The sequence below is a fragment of the Acomys russatus genome, chromosome 27 (genome assembly GCF_903995435.1).
Source record: "Acomys russatus chromosome 27, mAcoRus1.1, whole genome shotgun sequence".
NCBI classification, from domain to species: Eukaryota; Metazoa; Chordata; class Mammalia; order Rodentia; family Muridae; genus Acomys; species Acomys russatus.
In genome coordinates, this window is record NC_067163.1 from 53,363,485 (window position 1) to 53,384,709 (window position 21,225).

General features: G+C 37.6%; 1 protein-coding gene and 1 pseudogene across 1 annotated transcript in view; one reads left to right on the top strand and one right to left on the bottom strand.

The window, feature by feature from the left end:
* The window catches only part of Naf1 (nuclear assembly factor 1 ribonucleoprotein), a 31,928-nt gene extending 13,072 nt beyond the window's left edge, over window positions 1-18,856 (top strand). Inside the window, exons 3-8 of the mRNA XM_051169662.1 lie at window positions 5,675-5,768; window positions 7,228-7,310; window positions 12,512-12,672; window positions 14,821-14,872; window positions 16,816-16,918; window positions 18,115-18,856. Coding sequence (XP_051025619.1) covers window positions 5,675-5,768; window positions 7,228-7,310; window positions 12,512-12,672; window positions 14,821-14,872; window positions 16,816-16,918; window positions 18,115-18,566 — 945 coding nt within the window. The 3' untranslated portion in view covers window positions 18,567-18,856. The remainder of the gene's footprint in view (window positions 1-5,674; window positions 5,769-7,227; window positions 7,311-12,511; window positions 12,673-14,820; window positions 14,873-16,815; window positions 16,919-18,114) is intronic.
* On the bottom strand, window positions 8,455-8,769 carry LOC127209997 (thioredoxin-like; annotated as a pseudogene).
* Window positions 18,857-21,225: the final 2,369 nt, after the last annotated feature.

Consider the following 21,225-nt stretch of genomic DNA (forward strand, 5'->3'; position numbering starts at 1 on the left):
TTACCAGAAGAGGGGCCTGGTGTAGTGTATGTTCAGGTAGCCCTTTTGACTGAGGATGTCAGGCCTTACCTATTCTGTATTAACCAATACAGAAAATAGTTTAATTCTTTGGATTTTGAGGCACTGGGCATTTTATGTATATTTTTAAATAAGTAACATCATAAGTGTTTGTGTTTAGTTGCAAATAATGTACATGTAAAACAAGCTTTTAATTTCTTTTTTTTTAATTTGGGGAACTAAAGTATATATTATTCACAAATCTTTATTTCCCAAGTGGAATACTTAGGTTAACATTAAGATGATTCAGTAATGTGGTACATGCTATTGTAATATAATTTTAAATTTTCACCTGTGTTTGTGGCTGGTAGTAGATCTATGTGTCCTGTGCTGCTTCTGTGTGAGAATGTAAAGTGACTTTATGCAGAGGACTTAAAATGCAGTGATGAGAATGTTTAAATGTGGTTGGACTGACTTGAGACAGGCTCAGTTACATTCCAACCTAACCAGTGGGGTTGGTTTCTTTCTATTTACATATGTAAAATGGAGGAGATTGTTTACAGGTGTTCCAAAGTGGATGTAGGGTAATCCAGCTGGGTTAGTTTTTCTAATTTGCAGATAAGTACCCTTGTCTGTTCAGTATCCTGGGTTTTGTTCATTACTTAATGGTGAAGGTTTTCCTGTCCCATTTTCCTTTCATTATCTCTGCATTGGATAATTCAGAGATGCCTTCTAATTCTTTTAAATCCTGTATGCAGTCAAGATAGCCACGCCCATCAGTATGTATTCCAGCTGTTTTCCCCCCTAAGATTGATGTTTGCATGTTTTTCTTGTCACATGGATAACCTTTTACCACCTAGAGAAGTAAAGTGTTTGGCTTGTGTTTCCTTTAATAGAGGATAATATGCCTCTGAGGAGATTTACGTATTGTCTGACCAGGGCAGCTGCTGTATTATCCTGGAAGCCAGGTGTTAATCTAATTGTAGTAATGCTTGCTGCTGCAAGCTAGAAATATTTGTGCATCATTCTTGGTAGTCAGTTTTCCTAGGCAGCTTTATTTTATTTTGAGGTGGTTGGGTTCAGGTGTTTTTCCTTCCTTGAAGTTTGTATATTGAATTATATTATAATTTTCTGATTTATTTTCTCTGACTAAAGTAATCATTGATTTCTGAGATCTTTGATTAGTTTTGAGTGGTAGCATGGGCCATTTCATTTAATAAATAATATTATTCTAGTCCTTGTTCTGGATGCTACAGCTCAGTAGGCCGCAGTTACGGGGTTTGTTTTCTCACTAGGGATGTGGACAATAAACATATAATGTTAGTATGTTTTGAAGGAGGGAAAGGAGTAGAATAGTCTGGTAAGTAGCCTTGGTAATCATGCAGCTCTTTAGATTTAGTAGTCGGGTAAGAGATGGCAACACTTGGAATCCAAACATCAAGACAAGCCTTACTAGTGCTCTTTTGGATATGGCAACCCGAAGAACTTCCTTTGATGTTCCAGCTGATAGAACTTGAGATATTTTTTCCTTTTTTTTTTTTTTTTTTGCCTCCTATCATGTTTATTTGAAGGAAATAAACATCAATTTTCCCTTGATTTTTGTATAAAAATGTTCGTCATTCTGAAAGTAACTTTATAGCTTGATTTAGCTGACTTTTGAAGGCACACTTTATAATAAGCTTTTAAATTGGAATTGTGTGATGCTAGCTTCATTTCTTACCTCTTTAATTTTTTATGTACAGTATTTAGTTAATTATGTATGCCTTGTCTTCTGTAGAGTGTCTAGGATAGAGGCTTTGTTTAAGGTGCTGTGCTATCAAGGGGGCAGTGATGTGTGTCTGTAGCCCTGGCCCTGGGAGGGAGACTGTAAACAAAGGCCTGCAGCTTGCCAGTTAGCTAATCAGCGAGCCTCAGTTAAAAAAGACGCCACGCCTAGAAAACAAAGTGAGAATGATAGAAAACACATGTCAGCCTCTGATGTCCATACAGACCTTCATGAACACACACACACACACACACACACACACACACACACACACACACTCACTCACTCTCTCTCTCTCTCTCTCTCTCTCTCTCTGATTAAAAGTGGACTTAATGCTGAGGAGGTATGCATTTTCATGATACAGGCTCCTCAGGATTGCTCAACTGAAATTGGAAGTGTGTTGACAATCACAAATATCAGTCTTTATTTGTTTTTTCCCTGTGTTTATTTCTAAGTGCAATCAAATGTCCTACACATGTTTAGTTGGAAGTTTTCATTGTTACAACAATGATGGAAATAAGGTGGTGAGAGGCCTGCTAGACTCCCTGCTGACCACACTAAACACTTTCTTTAGAAATAGGCTGGTCCTGCATATTTTATTTTCTTCTTCTGCTAGTAGTCCTTAGACTTGAGTATTAGGACTTTATCTCGCTGTAGACTGGGAAAGCCCAACCTACAAAGATTGTGTGAATACTAATGTCAAAGTGATGAAAGGACTGTAAAACTCACGGGGCTTCTTTTGATTAACCTTAGAGTTATGTATTTCTTAACCTTATTAACATAAAAATCAATGCATAATTATTAGGAACTCTTGTAACGTTCTTAGATTTAGGTATCATGGCCACTGCTATACATTCTGGACTCTAAAGAGTCTGAAAACATAAAGCCCTAATGTTACAAAGAGTGTGTCAGTTATGTTCTTGTAAAGAATCAGAAAAGGCCAAACGTGGTGGTGCACATCTTTAACCCCAGCACTCAGGAGGCGGAGGCAGGAGGATTGCTGTGAGTTTGAGGCCAGCCTGGTCTACAGATCGAGTCCAGGACAGCCAAGGCCACACAGAGAAACCCTGTCTCAAAAAAGAAAAAAAAAAAAAAAAAATCAGAGAAAGCTGGCCATAGCAGTACACATTTAATCCCAGCACTTGAGAAGTAGAGCTAGGCCAGTCTCTGAGTTTGAGGACAGGCAGGGCTATGTAGTGAGCCCCTGCCTAAAAAGAACAGGGAGGAAGAGGGGGGAGGACCTCACAGCAGCGTGGGCACGACACAGGCTAAGTAGTAGGAGCTTATGATGGTGAGTAGTGAGTAAAAGAGTATATGTATACCAAGCCTAAGTGCTTATGTAGATTATCAAAACTACTATACTGTGAGCTCAGTCCATACTAATGGGACATTTCTGAAGTTCACCTAGTAAAATAAACATAAAAGCAGTTGGAAAAATGTCATCGGGACAATATTGATGGAGGTGGAGGTGGTAGGGTATCAGTTCTTTGTGAACAGATGAAAGCCACAGCCATTCATGTACTGATAGTGTCACACATCAATAGCGCTAAGGTGGAATTTTGTTTAAAAAAAAAAAGCCATGCAAGGATAAGTATTTAGTACATTAAAGTCTGGTTCTCACGTTGGTCTAGAAGATTATAATCTTTGCGGGTTGCTGGCTAGTATTTTGGGTAGCAATAAAGCTAATTTCTACTTTACTTTTATACAAGCATAACATAGTGAATGGAACAAATAAACAAATATTGACTCCTGAAACTAGAGAAGTGAAGAAAATGCCAGTGAGTTTTTAAGACAACCCAGAAGTGTCAGGTGTGTACCAAACGAAGTGCTAGGCTCAGGTGACGCATGTTTGCTACACATATGAAACAAGGAAAATACTCTTAAAAGTCCGTAGGTCTCAGAAAAGTTCTCCAGAAGAGACCTGCATAAATGCCACGTGTAGTTCATAAGTACATACAAATCGCCAAGAAATTTGTAAAGTCTTATCAAGTTCAAAGCAAAGTTTAAAAGCAAGATACTGTTTTGTATTATTTTATATCAACTGGCAGATTTTCTCAGTTTACTTTTCAGTAATGGCATGATGTAGGAAATGTGAATTAATACCGTGTAGGATAATATAGAAGCCTCCTTACCACAAGAGCTACACAAAAACATGAAAAACCTGTGTGACAAAGACTTTTAGAGAGCATGTAAATATAATACATGCTTGCTGTGTTAGAGTATGGGACACCTACACAGGACCACACAGCAGGTGTGAATTGTGATGGGGTGGACATTTCTGTTGTGGCGTAGGAAAATGTGCAGGCCATAAAGGAGATAGCTAATGTGCAACAAGGGTATTTCAGGACAGTGAAACGTGACAGGTTCCATAAAGCCTGTGTCTGCATGGTGAACGTGTTAGCAGGAAACACGGGCTGCTGGCAGGAGCTTGTGTGGCGTTTTGGCAAGGATGAAGTCCTTATTTTACTTTACATCTTGTACTGCTAGAGGGTGGTCTTTTTGTTTGCTTGCTTGTTTTTAGCATGAACCTATATTTTACAATTAGAACTTAACTTTGAAAGACTTTTTGATGCCTGATATCCATACTAACATTTTCAAAGTAGACTCTTGCCCGAAAACCTCCTTCTGTCATTATTGTGTTAAAATGCAACTTGAGGACTGGACAGAGTTAAGAGATTCTATTTCCAGCACCCACTTGGTGACCGCCACCATCTCTAACTCAGGTTCCAGGGATTTTGTGTGCTCTTCTGGCCTTCCTGAGCACCAAGCACACACCTGATACACAGACATACATGTAGGGAAGACATGCATATAAAATAATAAATGACAAATGGCAGGTAGTAGTTGTCTCCCTAAAAGTACTCAGAAGAAATCTGACAGTTGAAACAAGATTATTTCTTCTAACACTAGGCATGTTTTAACCGTTCTGAGGCATATTGCTGCATTGTATTAGCTGAAAATCTTCATGTATCTCTTAGTAAATAATTTTTAATTTAAAACAAACAAAAACAGCTTATCTCAGAAGGAAGTATATTTTAGATATATGGTTAAATGATTCTTTTAAAAACTCAAGTTTTCACAGGGAAAAATGATTACTCATGTCCATTAGCATTATATTTTGTATTATTTAGATTTTTCTCATCTTTCTTAACATTTCTCCAAATGTTATCCTGCTAATAATCACTAATGTCATTGACAGAGCCTTTGGCTTCAAGTCTTATGCAAGAATGATGCTATTTGGTCAAGGGTCAAAAACAAAAAGCTCTGTTTATTTAATATGAAAGTGAATGTCAGTTTTATTCTTAGGTTTTGCTTTAACTTCGTCTATTTCAGTATTTAGTTTCTATAGCAACCGAGGTATGGTTTACAGTTGGGTCAAAAAAGAAATCTGTAGGTGTTAAGAAACTTTTTTTAACCTGGAAAGAGAAGATATGAGATAACACCTTTTTAGCTTTCACAGGCCACATCTGTGTATTTGATTGATAGATGTCATTGTCAGACTTTCACTCTTCACACAGTACCAGGAAAGATTGATGGAAAATAAAAATATTTATTTTCCTATAATTAAAGTCACATTAATTAATTAATTATCCAAATTAGCCAAACAACTCAGAGAACACTCCTGCTGTGGAGGAATTGTAGTAGTAGGTCTCTTCAAATGGAATGTCTCTGGATTCCTTAATAAAGCTTTTCTTTGAAGAGGTCATCTCTTATCAGATGTGTTTGGTAATATTTAAGTCTGTATTCTTGTCTACCTGGACTTATATTTTAGTGAGTTACTGAGCCACGTGAATGGCAGAAATGTAAATGGTTTAACACTTGGTGTTACATCTTTAGCACTTTAAGTGGAAAATATTTCTCCTTTTTTAATTTGCTGAAGCAGGAAGATTAATGTTTTCCCCTATATTATAGGAACTACCTTCTGTTGAAGAACTCACTGTTACTCTGCCTGAAGACATTGCTCTAAAACCTCTTGGAAAGGTTTCCAGCATTATTGAACAATTAGGTATGTAAGTAACTTATATTAATAATACTTATGTTCAAGTATGCACTAATAATAGGCCAAGGACTTGGTATATTACATTTTCTTTGAAACATGTATACTTTATCTTAGTTATTAAGCTTAAATGTATAATATTGGTTTTAGTTAAACATTTTTTCTTGTTTTTGCTGACTTTTTTGAGATGTTTTTCTTTGATTTCATTTACATTATCAGCTGTAACAAGTTGACACAAATTGTGTTGACTTAAAACACCACAAATTTGCTATCTAACAGCTTTGTAGTCTGATACAGGTCTGGTCCTAGTAAGCTACAATCAGATGTCTCAAAAATGCTGATCCCTTTCTTAGGCTCTGTGTTCTTGGTTTCTAGGCTTAGCCTGCATGTTTCTTGTCTCATGCCTCCCTTTTTCATTCTTTTTTTTTGTTGTTGTTGTTTTTTTTTGTTTTTTTTCCAGTTTCTCAGTGTAGTCCTGGCTATCCTGAAGCTTACTCTGTAGACCAGGCTGGCCGTGAACGCAGAGATCATAAAGCCAGAAATGTATCCTCTGTGATCCTTTGGTCACCATTCCATCTGTTTTTTACTATCCCTTGGAAAGGTTTCCTACACAGCCAGCCAGGAGAGTTAGTAGTAGTAGTCCTGAGGTTGAAGATGCCTCTTCTCTTCTTTGGCCAGGAGAAAGCATGGAAGCTATTCCTTCTTCCCTAAACCTGTATTATGTGTACAGAGTACAGAGATTTACCCAAGGATGCGAACTCCATCCTCTCCCAGTAACCCTGGATTTTCTCAGAAGTTTGCAGATTTTCTTAGAAACCAGAGGATAAAGTAATTGACCCTACAAGGCCCTGAGTGAAGATGTTTTCCTTTCAAAACTTAACCTTTCTGTCCTACAACCAAAGTGTATTGGAGTCTTTGGTGGTTGGATCTTAGCATCTTATTATATGGTAGGCAACCAAGAATAACTGCTAATTCTTAAAATGAGATAAATCTGAGAAGGTGCAATTGGCTGAGAAAACTATAGGATTTTTGAATTTGAAAAGGCAGCTAAATCACGAGTCCTTAGTTTATAGAACCTACATAATACAGAATTCAAGTCTTACTCCTTATCAGTTGTACAAGTAGCTGAAATAGAACTTTATCTTTTGACCCTTTCCTAACACCTATATCAATAATAATAAAAATTAGAATGAATATTCAAGACTAATGAGCAATTAATATTTTCTGTTCTGTTTTTTTTCTTATGGAATTGTAGCCTATTAGAGTAAAGTAACTATAACCCATGTCCCTTTGCTATTTGGTAATTAAGACTTTACTAATGAGGAATGGTTGGGTAAGTATGTTAAGTCACCTTAAATTTTAAGTTGTATTGCATTTAATGCTGAGATTATATTTAAAATTCTAATTTATCTTCTTTTTAAACTGTAAACTGTTTTTTGTTTTTGTTTTTGCTTTGTCTATTTTTCAGTAATAATTGAGTCTGTGACTAACATACCTCCAGTTAATGAGGACACTGTCGTTTTCAAAAGTGATCGACAGGCAGCAGGAAAGGTTTGTGAAAACTCATACAAGTTATTGCTACTTTGTTTTCTAGTTTCTTTGTCTTTAGAGTTTAGTAAACAGATCATCAAAGTTTATTTCATGCTTGATTCTTCATGTGTGCTATAAATTGGCTTACTATCCCTTAGAAAATTTGGCTGCATGAATCAATTCACATGTGAAGATTTTTTTTCCATAGTGTTTGTCAGATACTTCAAGGGGAGAAGTTCTAAACGTGAGTGCAACATTGCTTCTCTTTCCACAGATACTGCTGAATAGAACTTCCATAGTGTAGTAATGGTTCTTCTTCTTCTTTAAGTTGGTGGCTTTGAAACTCTTCAGATGAAAGTACAGAGTGGAATTTTTTTTTAAAAAAAAGATTTATTTAAGTATACAGTGTTTCACCTTCATGTATGCCTGCCCACCAGAAAAGGGCACCAGATCTCACTGTAGATGGTTGTGAGCCACCATGTGGTTGCTGGGAATTGAACTCAGGACCTTTGGAAGAGCAGGCAGTGCTCTTAACCACTGAGCCATCTCTCCAGCCCCAGAGTGGAATTTTTTTTAATGGAAAAAGATTTCAGCAACAAATTCAGTGTTGCTTTACACACAACCTAGGGTGTTATCAATATGGGTTTAGTAGCCATGTCCATAGGGCCCCTTTTATCCTTTTAATGGGTAACCATGCATATCGATGCTTAATTTGAAGACCATACACTTTGCCCAGTAAGTAAGGTAATTGTGGACCTCTTAAGTTCAAGAGTATAAGTACTGAACAAGTGTTCATTTTTAAATCAGGTGTGCTGAGTAAAAGTGTACCTGCTTGAAAACAAACCTGTGGCTCTCTGCAACTTGCTCTTAGAATTTAGTTCTTCCCACGTGAGATTTGTTGTTGTTGTTTGTTTCAACGGATTGGAGTAAGTTACATTGAGTCAGAAAGAAGAAAATATTCCTGACAGAACTCGCATACCTTTTTCTGTGCTTTGCTTTCTCCACTGTCTTACTTTTTTAAAAGGGTAGCATTAATATTTTATTGTCATTTATAATCAGGTGGCAGTTGGATATAGACTTCCTACACTTCATAGTTGTTTTTGGAAATTAAAAAAGTTTACAAGATTTAAACAGCTGGTGGCTGGTTAAGCTTTTCAGTGTGTGATTAGGCAAACTCAGTAATAGTGGCTTCAAGCTCTTCCTTGTTAGCACAAGAGAATTCATCTGTCTTTTGACCCTTTTTATAAAACTGGAAGTTTGGCATGCGTTGACTTCACAGTCCGCAGCAACATCCTGGCCATCATCCACGTATACGTAAGGAACACCACAATGGAATACTTTCCAGAGAGTGAGTGAAAGAAGGGCTTGATTATTTTGCAAGGTCCACACCACGTGGCAGAAAAGTCCACAACTACAAGTTTGTCTCCTGCAGGGACCAGGGCCTCCTGGAAGCGTCCTTGCCCTCCGTCAGCTTCACCATTTTGGCTGTCTCAGGGAGGGACCACACGAGCTTCTGCCAAATCTGGTGGAAATGGATCTCAGACACCCAACAGCGCTTGCACCTGTTTTAATTTTAAAACAGCTTAGAAAGGATCAAGTTTTATCAAGTTCTGTCACCTTTCACCACCTACATATGTTAAATTTGGCGGGTTAGTTTACCATGGCCAATTGCAAAGCAGTTGGGGACAGGATTTATTGGCATTGAGAACCTTTTATTCTGGGGAAGGTTTGTGTGTGGAAACTGAAGTGCTTCCCCTGTGAAATGCTTTTGGTGCCATTGTGCATCTCCACATGGAGAAAACAATCCAGGGTGGAAAGAGGGAAGGAGTGTTAGAGACTGCATGGCCGTGCTGTCCGTCGCTTTCTGTGTCCAGGGCACTATTGTAGGAGACACCAACTTTGCCCGAGTAAAAACAGAAAGTTTGTTGCTGTCCTTGAGGAAGTGGTAATAGACAGGAGAGGGAAGAAGCAAGGGAAGCCTGCTACTTGAGTTTTCTTTTAACCTGAAACAAAATTACTAAGCTTGACTGTTTTCATAACATCTGCTTTTTTTCTTATGCTGTCTTGGGCAATTTGAATCTAAGAATACATGTTTTGCAAATTTAACCCTAAAAATGGCTTTTTGTTTGTTGTTTGAGACAGGGTTTCTCTGTGTAGCCGTGGTTGTCCTGGACTCACTTTGTAGACCAGGTTGGCCTTCAACTCACAGAGATCCACACGCCGCTGCCTCTCAAGTGCTGGGATTAAAGGTATATGCCACCATGCCGGCCTAAAAGTGGCATTTTTGTGCTGAAAATATATGTGCATTTTCAGACGAGTCGTCATTCATACACATTAGATGAAAAATCTATGCATGGAGGTAAAAATTACATCTGGGTTTAAATTTCACTTAGAGAACTTTGTAAACTTGAAAAGTAGTAGGTAAGCTTGCATTCAGTGGTCTGAGCAGAAGTGAGTGTGATCCTACCTCGAAGAGGGAAATAAAATGTATTTATAGATCTAAACACCCATTTTTCTGAAGTGGGGTTGAAGCAGAGCTAGGTAAAGATATTTGTGAAACCAGTGACCAGAATTAAAAAATACAAGCTTCTTTAGGTCTGTTTCCTGACAGATTTCTATTTAGAGAAAGTCGGTGTAACCTGGTCTGGTATGGACAGAGTCTGACCTGGTGAGTGACGAGAAGGGGAGATGTAGCTCATTCTCCATTAGAGTCTGTGCGGTGGCTGGGCCAGGTGTCTATACCCTCCTGTGTCTTTGCCCTGCTGCACTCAGGACAACTGAGAACAGCTCTGCGGAGAGATTCTGGCACAGCACACCCTGTTACTACTTGTTTCCTAACAGCTCTGTATGTTATACAAGTGCTGTGTTGTGGTGGCATGTGTTCACTGCTTTGACAGGAAGCCTTTGTATAAAATGTTTGCAGGATATATCTTATTTAAGATAAAAAGATGCACCGGGTAGGGGTGACACACGCCTTTAATCCCAGCACTTGGAAAGCAGAGGCAGGTGGATCTCTAAGTTTGAGGTCAACCTGGTCTACAAAGTGAGTCCAGGACAGCCAAGGCTACACAGGGAAACCCTGTGTCAGAAAGCAAAACTACAACAATAACAACAACAACAAGAAAGAGAAAGAAAGAAAGGAAAGAAAGAAAGGAAAGAAAGAAAATACAGAGTTGCTTGTAGGTGGCTCAAAGTAAATGTCTCAGTTCTTCCTATTCTAAACTTTGTTTTTTATGCTTTTCTCAGTCTTAAGTTTTCCTGTTTTAACTTCACATTGGGTATGCAGTTACAGACTTTCCAAAGGTGAATAGAATATTAGAGCAGGGATGCAGAGAACTCTTAGGGACTCTGTGACAAGGTGACACTACCCAAGACCAACTGTAAAGCTGCTTGTCACAGTTTCGCCCTCAGGTGTTGCTCAACATCAGATCTATGCTGAGGTCCATAAGGGGTTTTTTTTTTAATTTTTATTGTTTCTCTGATTTATTTTAAAGTAATGCTACTACATTCTTCTTTTAAATAATCCTTATTAGGTAAATTATTTCTTTGAACTCAGCTAAATTTTTCTGTGGCTGAAGTACAACCATGAACACCTACCATACTAGTCCTCCTGCATGCTAAGTCTGTGATAACAGTCCCATTACTTGCTACACGAAACTCTTTTTACTTAAAACTTTGTAATGGCTTAATTGTAGCTGTGAAGGAAAAATACTTCAGATCCTAAGGGAAGGGTTACTTTAAATGTGTGCAAGAAATTTCAGTGTCTCAATTTAGTATAAGCCTGAAGTTTCATAGGGAGCCTCTGGTGAAATCATTGCCATGATTAAGAAATAAAATCATACTATCTAGAGAATTAGACTCTGGGGATGAGCCTTATGTACCAGGTTACAGTGATTACCATATGTTATTAGAGTCATAGTTTAGTTTTTAATTGATGTATATTATCACTATTTTATCTAGAAAGTTAAAAGTTTTGAATTACTAAAGGTAATGAGTTACTTGAGGTGTCCATAGCATAGACTAGGACGAGTGATGGACTGACAGCCCTCCGTCCCGTGCATTTTTTTTTTTTTTTTTTTTTTTTTGAGACAGAGTTTCTCTGTGTAGCCTTGGCCATCCTGGACTCACTTTGTAGACCAGGCTGGCCTCGAACTCACAGCGATCCGCCTGCCTCTGCCTCCCGAGTGCTGGGATTAAAGGCGTTCACCACCATGCCCGGCTCCGTGCATTTTTTTATCGGATGAAGTCAATTTTTCTAAACCCTTTCTATTGTTGTTTTAGTTTTTAAATTGAAAGGAGTATTAATATTGATGCTACTAGTTTTATTTCAGAATGTTTTAATTTTTATTATTTTAATTGCCACTGCTTATTTTAGAGAATTCATAAGCTTAAGAATAGTCTTATCTTACTAGGCTAGCAGCTTTGTTCCCAATGTAGATGAACAAAAGATTGAATCACAAAATGAGAACACTTAAGAAATCAGGCACGCTCAGTGCCATTAGTTAGGTAGTTGGTAAGGACTACTTTAGAGTCTTTAATCAGCCGGCTTTCAGCTGTGACAGTTGCATCTCTTCCGAATCAAGACTTAACGTGATTTCATCACCGCATGTGATACTGAAGAAATTTGAAACCCCCGAAACTGCCTTAGATAGTACAAGTTAGTAAAGTGTGCTAGATCGTGAAAGAGGCTCTTTTTGTCTACTCAGCACAGCTATGGATTTGCAGCAGGTCTCCAGCTCCGGCCTCCCTTGGCTTGGATTGCAGCCTTACAGCACTGGTCAGCTGCTTGGCTCCTCTCGAACCTGGAGAAAAGCCATAGCTCCACTTTCCAATTTTATGAAAACAGCATAATCGACACTTTAGCATGGTTTTATGCTCTCCATCATAAGATCCAACTTTGGACTGTGTCCTATAGTTTTGTGTAGCATATAACTCATGAACACTGATAGAAAGCTATTATTTGCATCTAGTAGGTACTACTGAAATGATTTGAATTTACCAAAAAACAAACTTGCTATTGTTTTATTTGCAAAAAAAAGGCTGTACGTAGTAAGCTATTGCATTTGTGGTCAAAATAAGAAAACTTCAGGTGTAAAAGTAAAATAATTTATTATTGTAATATAGAATTGCCTTGTTTTACCAATTATCAGTGTGTTTAAAATTCTTGCCACCTTTTCAAATCATTATTGAGGGATACATATTTATTGTCTTCTGTTTTGTAGATATTTGAGATATTTGGACCTGTTGCCCATCCATTTTATGTATTGAGGTTTAATTCTTCAGATCACATTGAGAGTAAAGGTGTTAAAATAAATGACACTATGTACTTTGCTCCGTCAATGAAGGACTTCACTCAGTATATATTCACAGAAAAACTCAAACAGTAAGTGCCTCGTTACTATGTTATTCATGTGTCAGTCATTTATATTTTACGACTGATTCTCATAGATGGTAATTTCTTATACATAAATGGTGGCTATGTTCTAGACAGCTTTCTTTTTTAATGAATATTTTTGAGAGCTATGATTTGTCATCAGCATTAACACATAGGGAATATGTAATATTAATACATAATAGTTAGCCACTAGGAACATAATGAATTCTAGTTTATTGTTTTTTCCCATTATATATTTTATTGTACAAACTACTCAGTGTTAGTATTACTGCATAAGAAAATTATTTACAATAAAGTCATAAGTTTAAAGAAATGTTTTTAGTTTGTTGTTTGTTTGTGTAAGGCAGGGTATCTTTCTGGACCCATTTCTGATCCTCCTGCCTCCATCTCCCAAATGGTTAGTTTACAAGTTGGTACCACTATGCCCCGCCTTAAAACAAGCACTATTCTCATCTGTAACACCTAAGAAGTTTTTTATACCACTTTCATATTAAATCAGGTTTCTAAATTTCATTTACTATTTCAGAAGTAAAAATTTTGGTCTTTGTAATTGACAAATCATTTGTAAGAATCTGAACAGGAACCATTTGGCCTCAATTTTATTTTTCCAGCTGTGGGTGGTAATTTTCCTACATGAAGTGGTAACAGGATTTAATAATTTAAATCGATACTGAGTCATAAAGGCATTATTTATATTTTAAATAATGCTTAGATAATGACCTGTTCATTCTCTCTTAAATATTAAGGTGCTACCCATGTATGTGCCACATATGTAACCTTTAACAAATACCCAGAAAGGTTTTATGAAAATGCTTACAAAATAGTTATATAGAAGCAGTACTTTATTCTTATATTTCATTTCTGAGAAGAAATATGAATAAGCCTGATAAGGGAACAGTGAGACTGTATGGTAGAAGATGTACACATTTATTCATTTGATGTCTCCTGAATGCAGAAGTTGGCTTTTGGAGTAGAGTAGTTCACCCCCTTTGCAGTTCCACCCTTAGCGAGACTAGTTAAGTTAGCTTTCTGTCACTTGCAGTCTTGTTCCTTGATCTTTCCTTGATTTGGGTTTCTTATGTAGATACATGTGCTAAGGAACTTTGCTGTTAATCTTTATGAACTCCAGTTTGCAGATCCTACACATCAACTCTAGTACTGACTATTCAAAAGGAGCACTGTGTGCATGTGCGCTGAATAGGTTAATGACAGCTGACTGAATGAAAAATAGTCATTGATAAATACCATATATAATGTCAAAAATCTCAGTGAAAATTTTAAAGCAATTTACCGTTCATCAGTGTGATTGGCAGGCTGAAGTTAGTGGCACTAATTCTGGAGCATCTCATTTATTTTTAAGATCTAATTTAAAGTTTGAGGCCATCTAGTCAGAAAAATTTGCATTAATGTAGGAGCAAGAAAGATGGCTGAGACCATGAAACAGTTAAGATTAAAAAGACTTTTAAATGAAGTTTTAGAAATTATAAATATTCTCTGATACTTAGACTTTTTCACATTGTATAATTTCCCACCAAAAGTTACTAATTTCGTCTCTAATGACTCGTTTCATATAGCTGTCTGCTACACTGCAGTGTCCTTCAGAATGTCTCGTCATCTTCCTCCCCAAAGTCACCAGTCTTTCCTTAACCCTTTTGCTTAGAGTCCCCCACAGAGACTTGGTGATATTAGTGAATTAAGGGGAAAGAGCTGTCTTTGCCTCTGCCTGTTGCAGTGAAGCACTAGAAAGGGAATTGCTCGGTTACTGTTCATAGCATCTGCAGCAGCTGGAACATCTTCAAGTGTGTGGCTGTGAACAAAGTTTTATACAAAAGTCAGGCATCTTGAAAGTGAAAATCAAAAGTATAGAACCACTTACTCTGTTCAGCATACACAGTCTTCTCAGTTCCCACAGTGCCGACACATGTGCCCGTGTGTGTGTGTGTGTGTGTGTGTGTGTGTGTGTGTGTGTGTGTGTGTGTTTCTTATAAGGCACCCATGTTATTTGAGGTTGGTAAAGGACACAAAATACAATCTTTTAGTTTCTTACTGTTTGCATATAAAAGTAAAGGTTGGGCTCACCTAATTTTCCATAGTGTTAGGTTCTATAAGCACTTACCAGAATCTGATCCTTTCTAGGGACCGAGGATCAGATGCCTCCTGGAAGAACGATCAGGAACCACCTCCAGAAGTTAGTATGAGCCTTCCATTTACTATTTTACAAGGCAGCACGTGCCTTGATCATATACATTGTTAACTCATCCCAACCTACTTACCTTATAATTTGCATTTGTATCAACTTTGTTGATAGGCAAAATGTTATTACTTAACATTGAGTTTTTTTCTTAAGTTTATTGAACGGCAATGTGGGACCTAGTTGCATTTGGCTGTGATGCAAAGTAAGCCACTCATTAGGCGTGGGGTGGAGCCACCAGCAGGTGCCAACTCTGCTCCCTCATGTTTGTACAGCACAGTTACTCTTTCGAGACTCCAACTCTTGATTTTGTGCTTTTTTTCTGTGTCAATAGGAGATAGTTAGTTTCATCTCTAGAGATGGCTTATGGTTTAATCTTTCTAGAGCATTTGGGAATCATATGCAAATGAGTCATGATTACTTGGTTCCACTCCCAAGTGATGCAGAACAGGGTATTCTAAAGATTTTGTGTTGTTTTGGTTTAACTGGAGATTTAATTTCTGAATACTTCAAATGTCTCAAGCAGTCCTGAAGATCATGGTATGTGTAAATTTCTAACCCTTTTGAGGTATGAGTCAGGTTTATGCCCACTTCAGGAGATTTTAACAGGCATTAATCACTTAACTTAGGGAGTGGTCTATCTTTGTATGTACACCAGAATGTTACCTAGTGATGTTAAGAACGGATACTCACTCCACATTGTGCTGTGCTTACAGCATCTTAATAATGTAATTGCATGTTTTTAAAGTGTGTGGATATTCACGTGGACCTGTTAAATCCCTATTTTAGGCCTTAGGTTTAAAGCTAATAGTTTTGGTAATATTAAGTTCTTAGGAAATTGGTTTGGTTCAATTTGTTTTTTACAGAATTATATCTCACATGCTATATGATTGTGGTTTTTTGGGAGGGTGGGAGTGGCAGACTAGTTGATAAAAAACCATTGGAATTTAATTTTATATAACTGTTAATGACATCTTACAGTCTAAAAGAGTTCTCTAATTTTAGACCAGGACAAAATGCTGGACATATATAAAAGACATAGATTTCTTAGAAATACATCTTAGTCATCTTTATTTGCAATTTAAATATTCCCTGAATGCAAAATTGAATTTGTATAAGAAAAATGATTTTAGGAGTGATAGCAAATTTTATATAAAGCAATCTGTAAAACTCCTCCCAATTACAAATTTTTCTCTCCTGAGAAGATAGTTATCTGACAATACAGTGCTCTGGTTCTATTGTATGAAAGAAAAGCTTTAGTTTGCCTTACGGTGCCTTTTTACTTTTGAGCACTTTTGACCGTGTGCATATTATTCCACTGCATTCTGCCTGTTGTCCTCACCCAGCCCTGCACTCCTAATACTGTCAGTGTTTGTGTGTCATATTGCATATTGTGAAGTCGATGAGCTTGATGGACAATGCCTGTGTCTGACTTCGAGTGAACGAATAGTGGGATGTCTCTCATTTCTACTTTGTATCTGGTGGTCTGTGAAAATAGCTTAGTCTTCATTATTGCTTTTTTTCTTTTTTCTTTTTCTTTTGGCACTCATTGGCAGCTGGCATGATGATGAATCTTAAATCTAAGCAGGAAGTTGGACTTCTGGCCAGGGAATGGAATATGTATTTCATATCTCAAGATTTCTAATTTTGGCATTTTAAACTTAACCCATCTGAAGCCTTCTAGGAATTAAATAGACAGGGCCAGGGGGGAGGGGGTAGTATCCAGCTTAATAAAGTTACTAGGGCTTAAAAACAAAGTAACCAGAAATTTTTGCTATTACATTATATGCTACTTCACGTATTAATAGGCAATATTAAGTTGAAGTGAGTTACCTTTTTCTCATGGTCAGTGAGTAAGTAGCAGTTTGAGCCTCAAGTACAAATGCCTACCTTTTCATTGGTACATCAATAGTGAGTGAATCTCTACTTTTATCTGCAAGGCTTTGGATTTCAGTGATGATGAAAAAGAAAAAGAAGCCAAACAGAAAAAAAAATCTCAAATTCAAGGCCGGAAAAAACTGAAATCGGAATTGACTGAGTCAAGTGAGTATATTGTTATTTTGTAGTCATTTTTTGCCTTCATCTACAAATATGTAAGTAAACATTAATGAGAGCATCACTGTTCTCTCCGTTTATCTCCCGATACTCCTCGTCTTGGAGGCACCACACAGCATGGACTAAGCTGAGTCTGTTAGAGGCAGCTGTGCTTACAGCGTGGCTTTCTCAAGAAATGGATTTACCCAGGTTTAGAATTCAGTAGTATGGCACCCACAACACATATTTTGACTTTTCCTGTTTATAATCTTTTATTATTAAAAATTAAACTTTTTGAGATAATTATAGATTCATATAATTGCATTAACAACAAGAGAAATTAATTACATGCCCTTCACCACGTTTCTTTCTCTTAAAACATCTTGTAAACTTGCTGACTCACATCTAGGATTGTTACTGAGATAATGTCCTCAGGGCTCAGTATATCACTGACAGAACAGAGTGTTCCTTAGTCCTTCATTTGCTTTCTAGTTGTGACTACTTATGTCTTTCTGACCTCTGTGTCTGTCTCTGCTCCTTGCTTCCCTCGGTCTGCTTTGTAATGCTAACAGCGATCAGCTTCATGGCCTTCCATGTGCAGGTGCTACGCCTCTGGCCTGCTCTGTCATTGCTAGTCTCCGTTTCTTAATATCTGATCATTCAGGAATGTAACTGGAATCCTTTCATGGATCACACAAGGGTTAAGATCACATATTTGCTTTTGCGCTGATCATACTTCCCTGGAAATCCATTCAGGTTGCTAGATGTGCAAATTATTTGTTTCTTTACAGAGTCCTGTCCCTTGAGGGGGATTTGTACCATACGTTGTTTAACTACTAAATCCATTAAGTAACATCTGTCTTGCTTCTATTTTTTTGTCAGGAGTAAATCCCCTATAAATATTTTTTAAAATAAATTTTCATTTCTCTAGGACAAATACTAAACAAGAATGTAGCCTTCCTGCTCAGCCTTGAGTGTGGGTGGGGATAACGCTGTGTGGTTTTGTGGGGTTTGGATACAGCTACTGGTAAATGTTTTCTGGGTGCCTGGCCTTTCCTAATTCCTAAGCATTAATTTGTGCCTTTCAGTTCACTTAAAATTGAGTTTTCCATCATGTTAATAACTTAAAGGATGGAAGTCATTTTTTACAATGATCTAGATATATTAACTGAAATATAATTTTGCTTTTATTTTTGCCCTCAAAGGTGAAGATGTTGGTGAAGTGCATCAGAATTGGAATGCCTATGGCTCTCCTTCGGAACATTCAAAAGGATATCACAACAGGGAATTCACAAGAGGCTTTCCCAGGGGTAGATACTCTCAAGGAAGCCGCGGCAGGCCTCCACCTCATCAGTTCTATAACTCAGATCATATGGCATCTCAAGAGACTTTGGCATTTCCACCTCAGAGACAAGATAATCCTGTCATGACGCACTATCCCTTTCCCCCTCCCATGTTTGATATGCATAACTTTCCACTCCCACCACCGCCCCCGCCCCCACCCCCATCTGTAAACATGGGGTGGGCTGCACCTAACATGGCCTCTCATCCCTTGCTTAATTTACCATTTTCCCTGGCCCCACCACCCCCTCCTCCACCACCTCCCCCTCCCTCTCCCGGGGAAAATAATTCTAATCATTTTGGACCTTACTATTAAGTGTATGCTTGTATTTCAGAGAAATATGGACTGTTCAGATTATATGGTAAAGGATTTTTAAGGAAAATTATTATTGAACTAGATTTTTAAAAAGCATTGTAAAATTCTAAATGTAATGACCCAATTGTATGTTCATATGTATTTTAAATAACTCAGTTATAAGTTCATATATATTTGTAACCTTCATGAAAAGGTATTCATAGGTACAGTTCATCTCATTCTTTGAGAAAAATCCAGTTCATGTGATAGTTAAGTAAAATGTTGAGTCATGCTGTCCACTACCCGGCTCAGGAGACGGCATGCGGTATGGAGCAGCGTCAACAGGGCCTGTCATATGCTCAGAGCACTGTGTGTCTTTCCTATAATCTTACAGTAAGATGTTGATGTCCTACTAAAAATCTTTAAAATAAAGTATTTTTTATAAACTTGACACTGTTGGAATTTATTATAAGTGTGAGAATTCTTTAAACTTGATTTTCTTAGTCAAGGTAAGTGTGTGAAAGAGGAAGACTAAGCAGAAACTCCTAGTAGCTGGTTACTATTAACTGCATTGACAAACTTCCATTGTCTGTGTAGATCTGTCTTCATTGCTTAAGGTGTTACTTAGCTTTGCTGTTCATTCACTCACAGTAAGGTGTGTATGTGCCTTCCTTGTCTGTGCTTTCCAGTATCTAACGTGGGTGACATGCCTATTAAATGTATGTTTAATGACTGAATGAGTTTACAGTTTTTAATTTAATGAGTGTTGTTTGCCAGCATTGGTATAAATGTTGAGTAATTAAGGAATGTTAGAACTTGAGGAGGCCTTCAGCATCGCTTGTACGCCCCACTTAGTAACTTGGGAGCCTGAGTGCTTGGAAGAGGCTCTCATATAATCGAGGCCACTTAGCTATTACAGTGGCAAGGAGCTGCAGCCAGGCTTCTCTTCTTTCTCAGCACTTCGCTTGGTTGGTGTTTGCTAATTTTCATTCCCTGACATTCTTAGAATATTGTGTTTGTGTGGCACATGAGGAACTTGGAGATCACACTTCAGTTGTAAAAGTGCATTTAAAATCACCTTGGCCCTAAGCTCTAACCTGAAAAGGAAAAATATATTGTTTCTTACTTAAAGTAGAAAACCCTTCATCTTTTTCTACACCAAATCTGGATACTCACAGGGGTTACATGCAGGTATTTGTCTCTACAGTCTACAGTTAATAAATATAGAATGTAAGTACTGTTGATGATGGTTTTGTTTTTTTTTTAAGCTGAATTCTTGTTATCTTTTAGAAAAAAGATAGTGTGGTTCGTAGTAATTAGATATGTACTGATTAGAAATAGATGTTGCTGGATGGAGAGATTGCTCAGTGGTTAACTCTTGCTGCTCTTCTAGAGGATCAGAGTTTGGGTCCCAGAAACCATGTTTGACCACTTACAACCAACCAGAGGAACCCATGCCCTCTCTGGCCTCTGTAGACACCCATAAACAAGTGTTTTGAGCATGAATTTTGAAAGAACCAAGGCCTTTTGAACTGGAGTAAACAGCAGTTTCAAAATGCCTTACTTGGCAGTGTAACAGGATACCACAGAGTGGGCAATTCATATCAAGCAACAAGGCTGCCCCACAGTTTTGGAGTCCTGAAGCCCAGCCGGAATGCGCCAACATCTGGCAAGGGCCTTCTTGCTGCTTTATCACATGGTGAAAGCAATTGGGGAAAAGGGGGTATTTTGTTTATTATACCATTTCGAGCCCATTTTTACAGATCCCACTTACTAGTACTGTTCCAATAAGAAGCATGAGTTTGGGAGGGGACAGTCAGATCATAGCAGAACATTTTGTAAACATGATAGAAGTACCAAAATGTCTATGTCACTCTGTAGTGAGATGGTTAGTAAAGGTCGCTCGTTATCAGTGCTAAGTGGAACAGGAGCAGTGTTTCCTCTTTCCCATTTTGCACTACGCTACTCCTTTACATGCTCTTTGTTAGCTTTCTATGTTACTGTTTTTGGTAATAAGGTACCGTTTGATGGGAATCTGAGCATTGCCATGCTAGGTCTTAAGTGAAGAGGGATTGAAGGTCCCAGTATTTAAAACGCTACTTTGTGTTTATCGACAGCAATATTCTCAATCTGTGCTGTTTTCTGGAGACACAGGTACAAGTATAGTGTAGCACTTACGTTTTCTTTCCATAGTAATGACTAGTTTTTATTTGATTTTATGGACTTAATTCATTTTAATATTTTTGACTGGCATTGGTTTTTCTGTTCTTTCACAAAACTTCTCATTATTGAGTTCCAGCTATTAAACACCTTTCTGTTACACTATAGTCTGCCTAACCTCCAAATGACTTAAGTTAGGGAGTACAAGTTCAGGGAAGTAACAGTGTTACTGGTGTGTGAGTGTGTGTGTGTGTGTGTGTTTGTGTGTGTGTGTATTCTTCACTTTCTTCATCTTAGCTAATATCCTAAGATGTGAATAAAAATTTTACATGGAGTGCTGTCATCACATACTTGGGGTGCTCAGCATTTCTTTAAATAGTAAGCCATGTTCTGCTATAATTGTGTGCTAAGGACAGTAAGTAGATGCCTTCTTAAATAAGAGTCCTTAAAATTCAAAACTTGACATTTGCAGAATGAATTAATGTACATGCTCACACAGTGAACCTTTCTAAAATACATG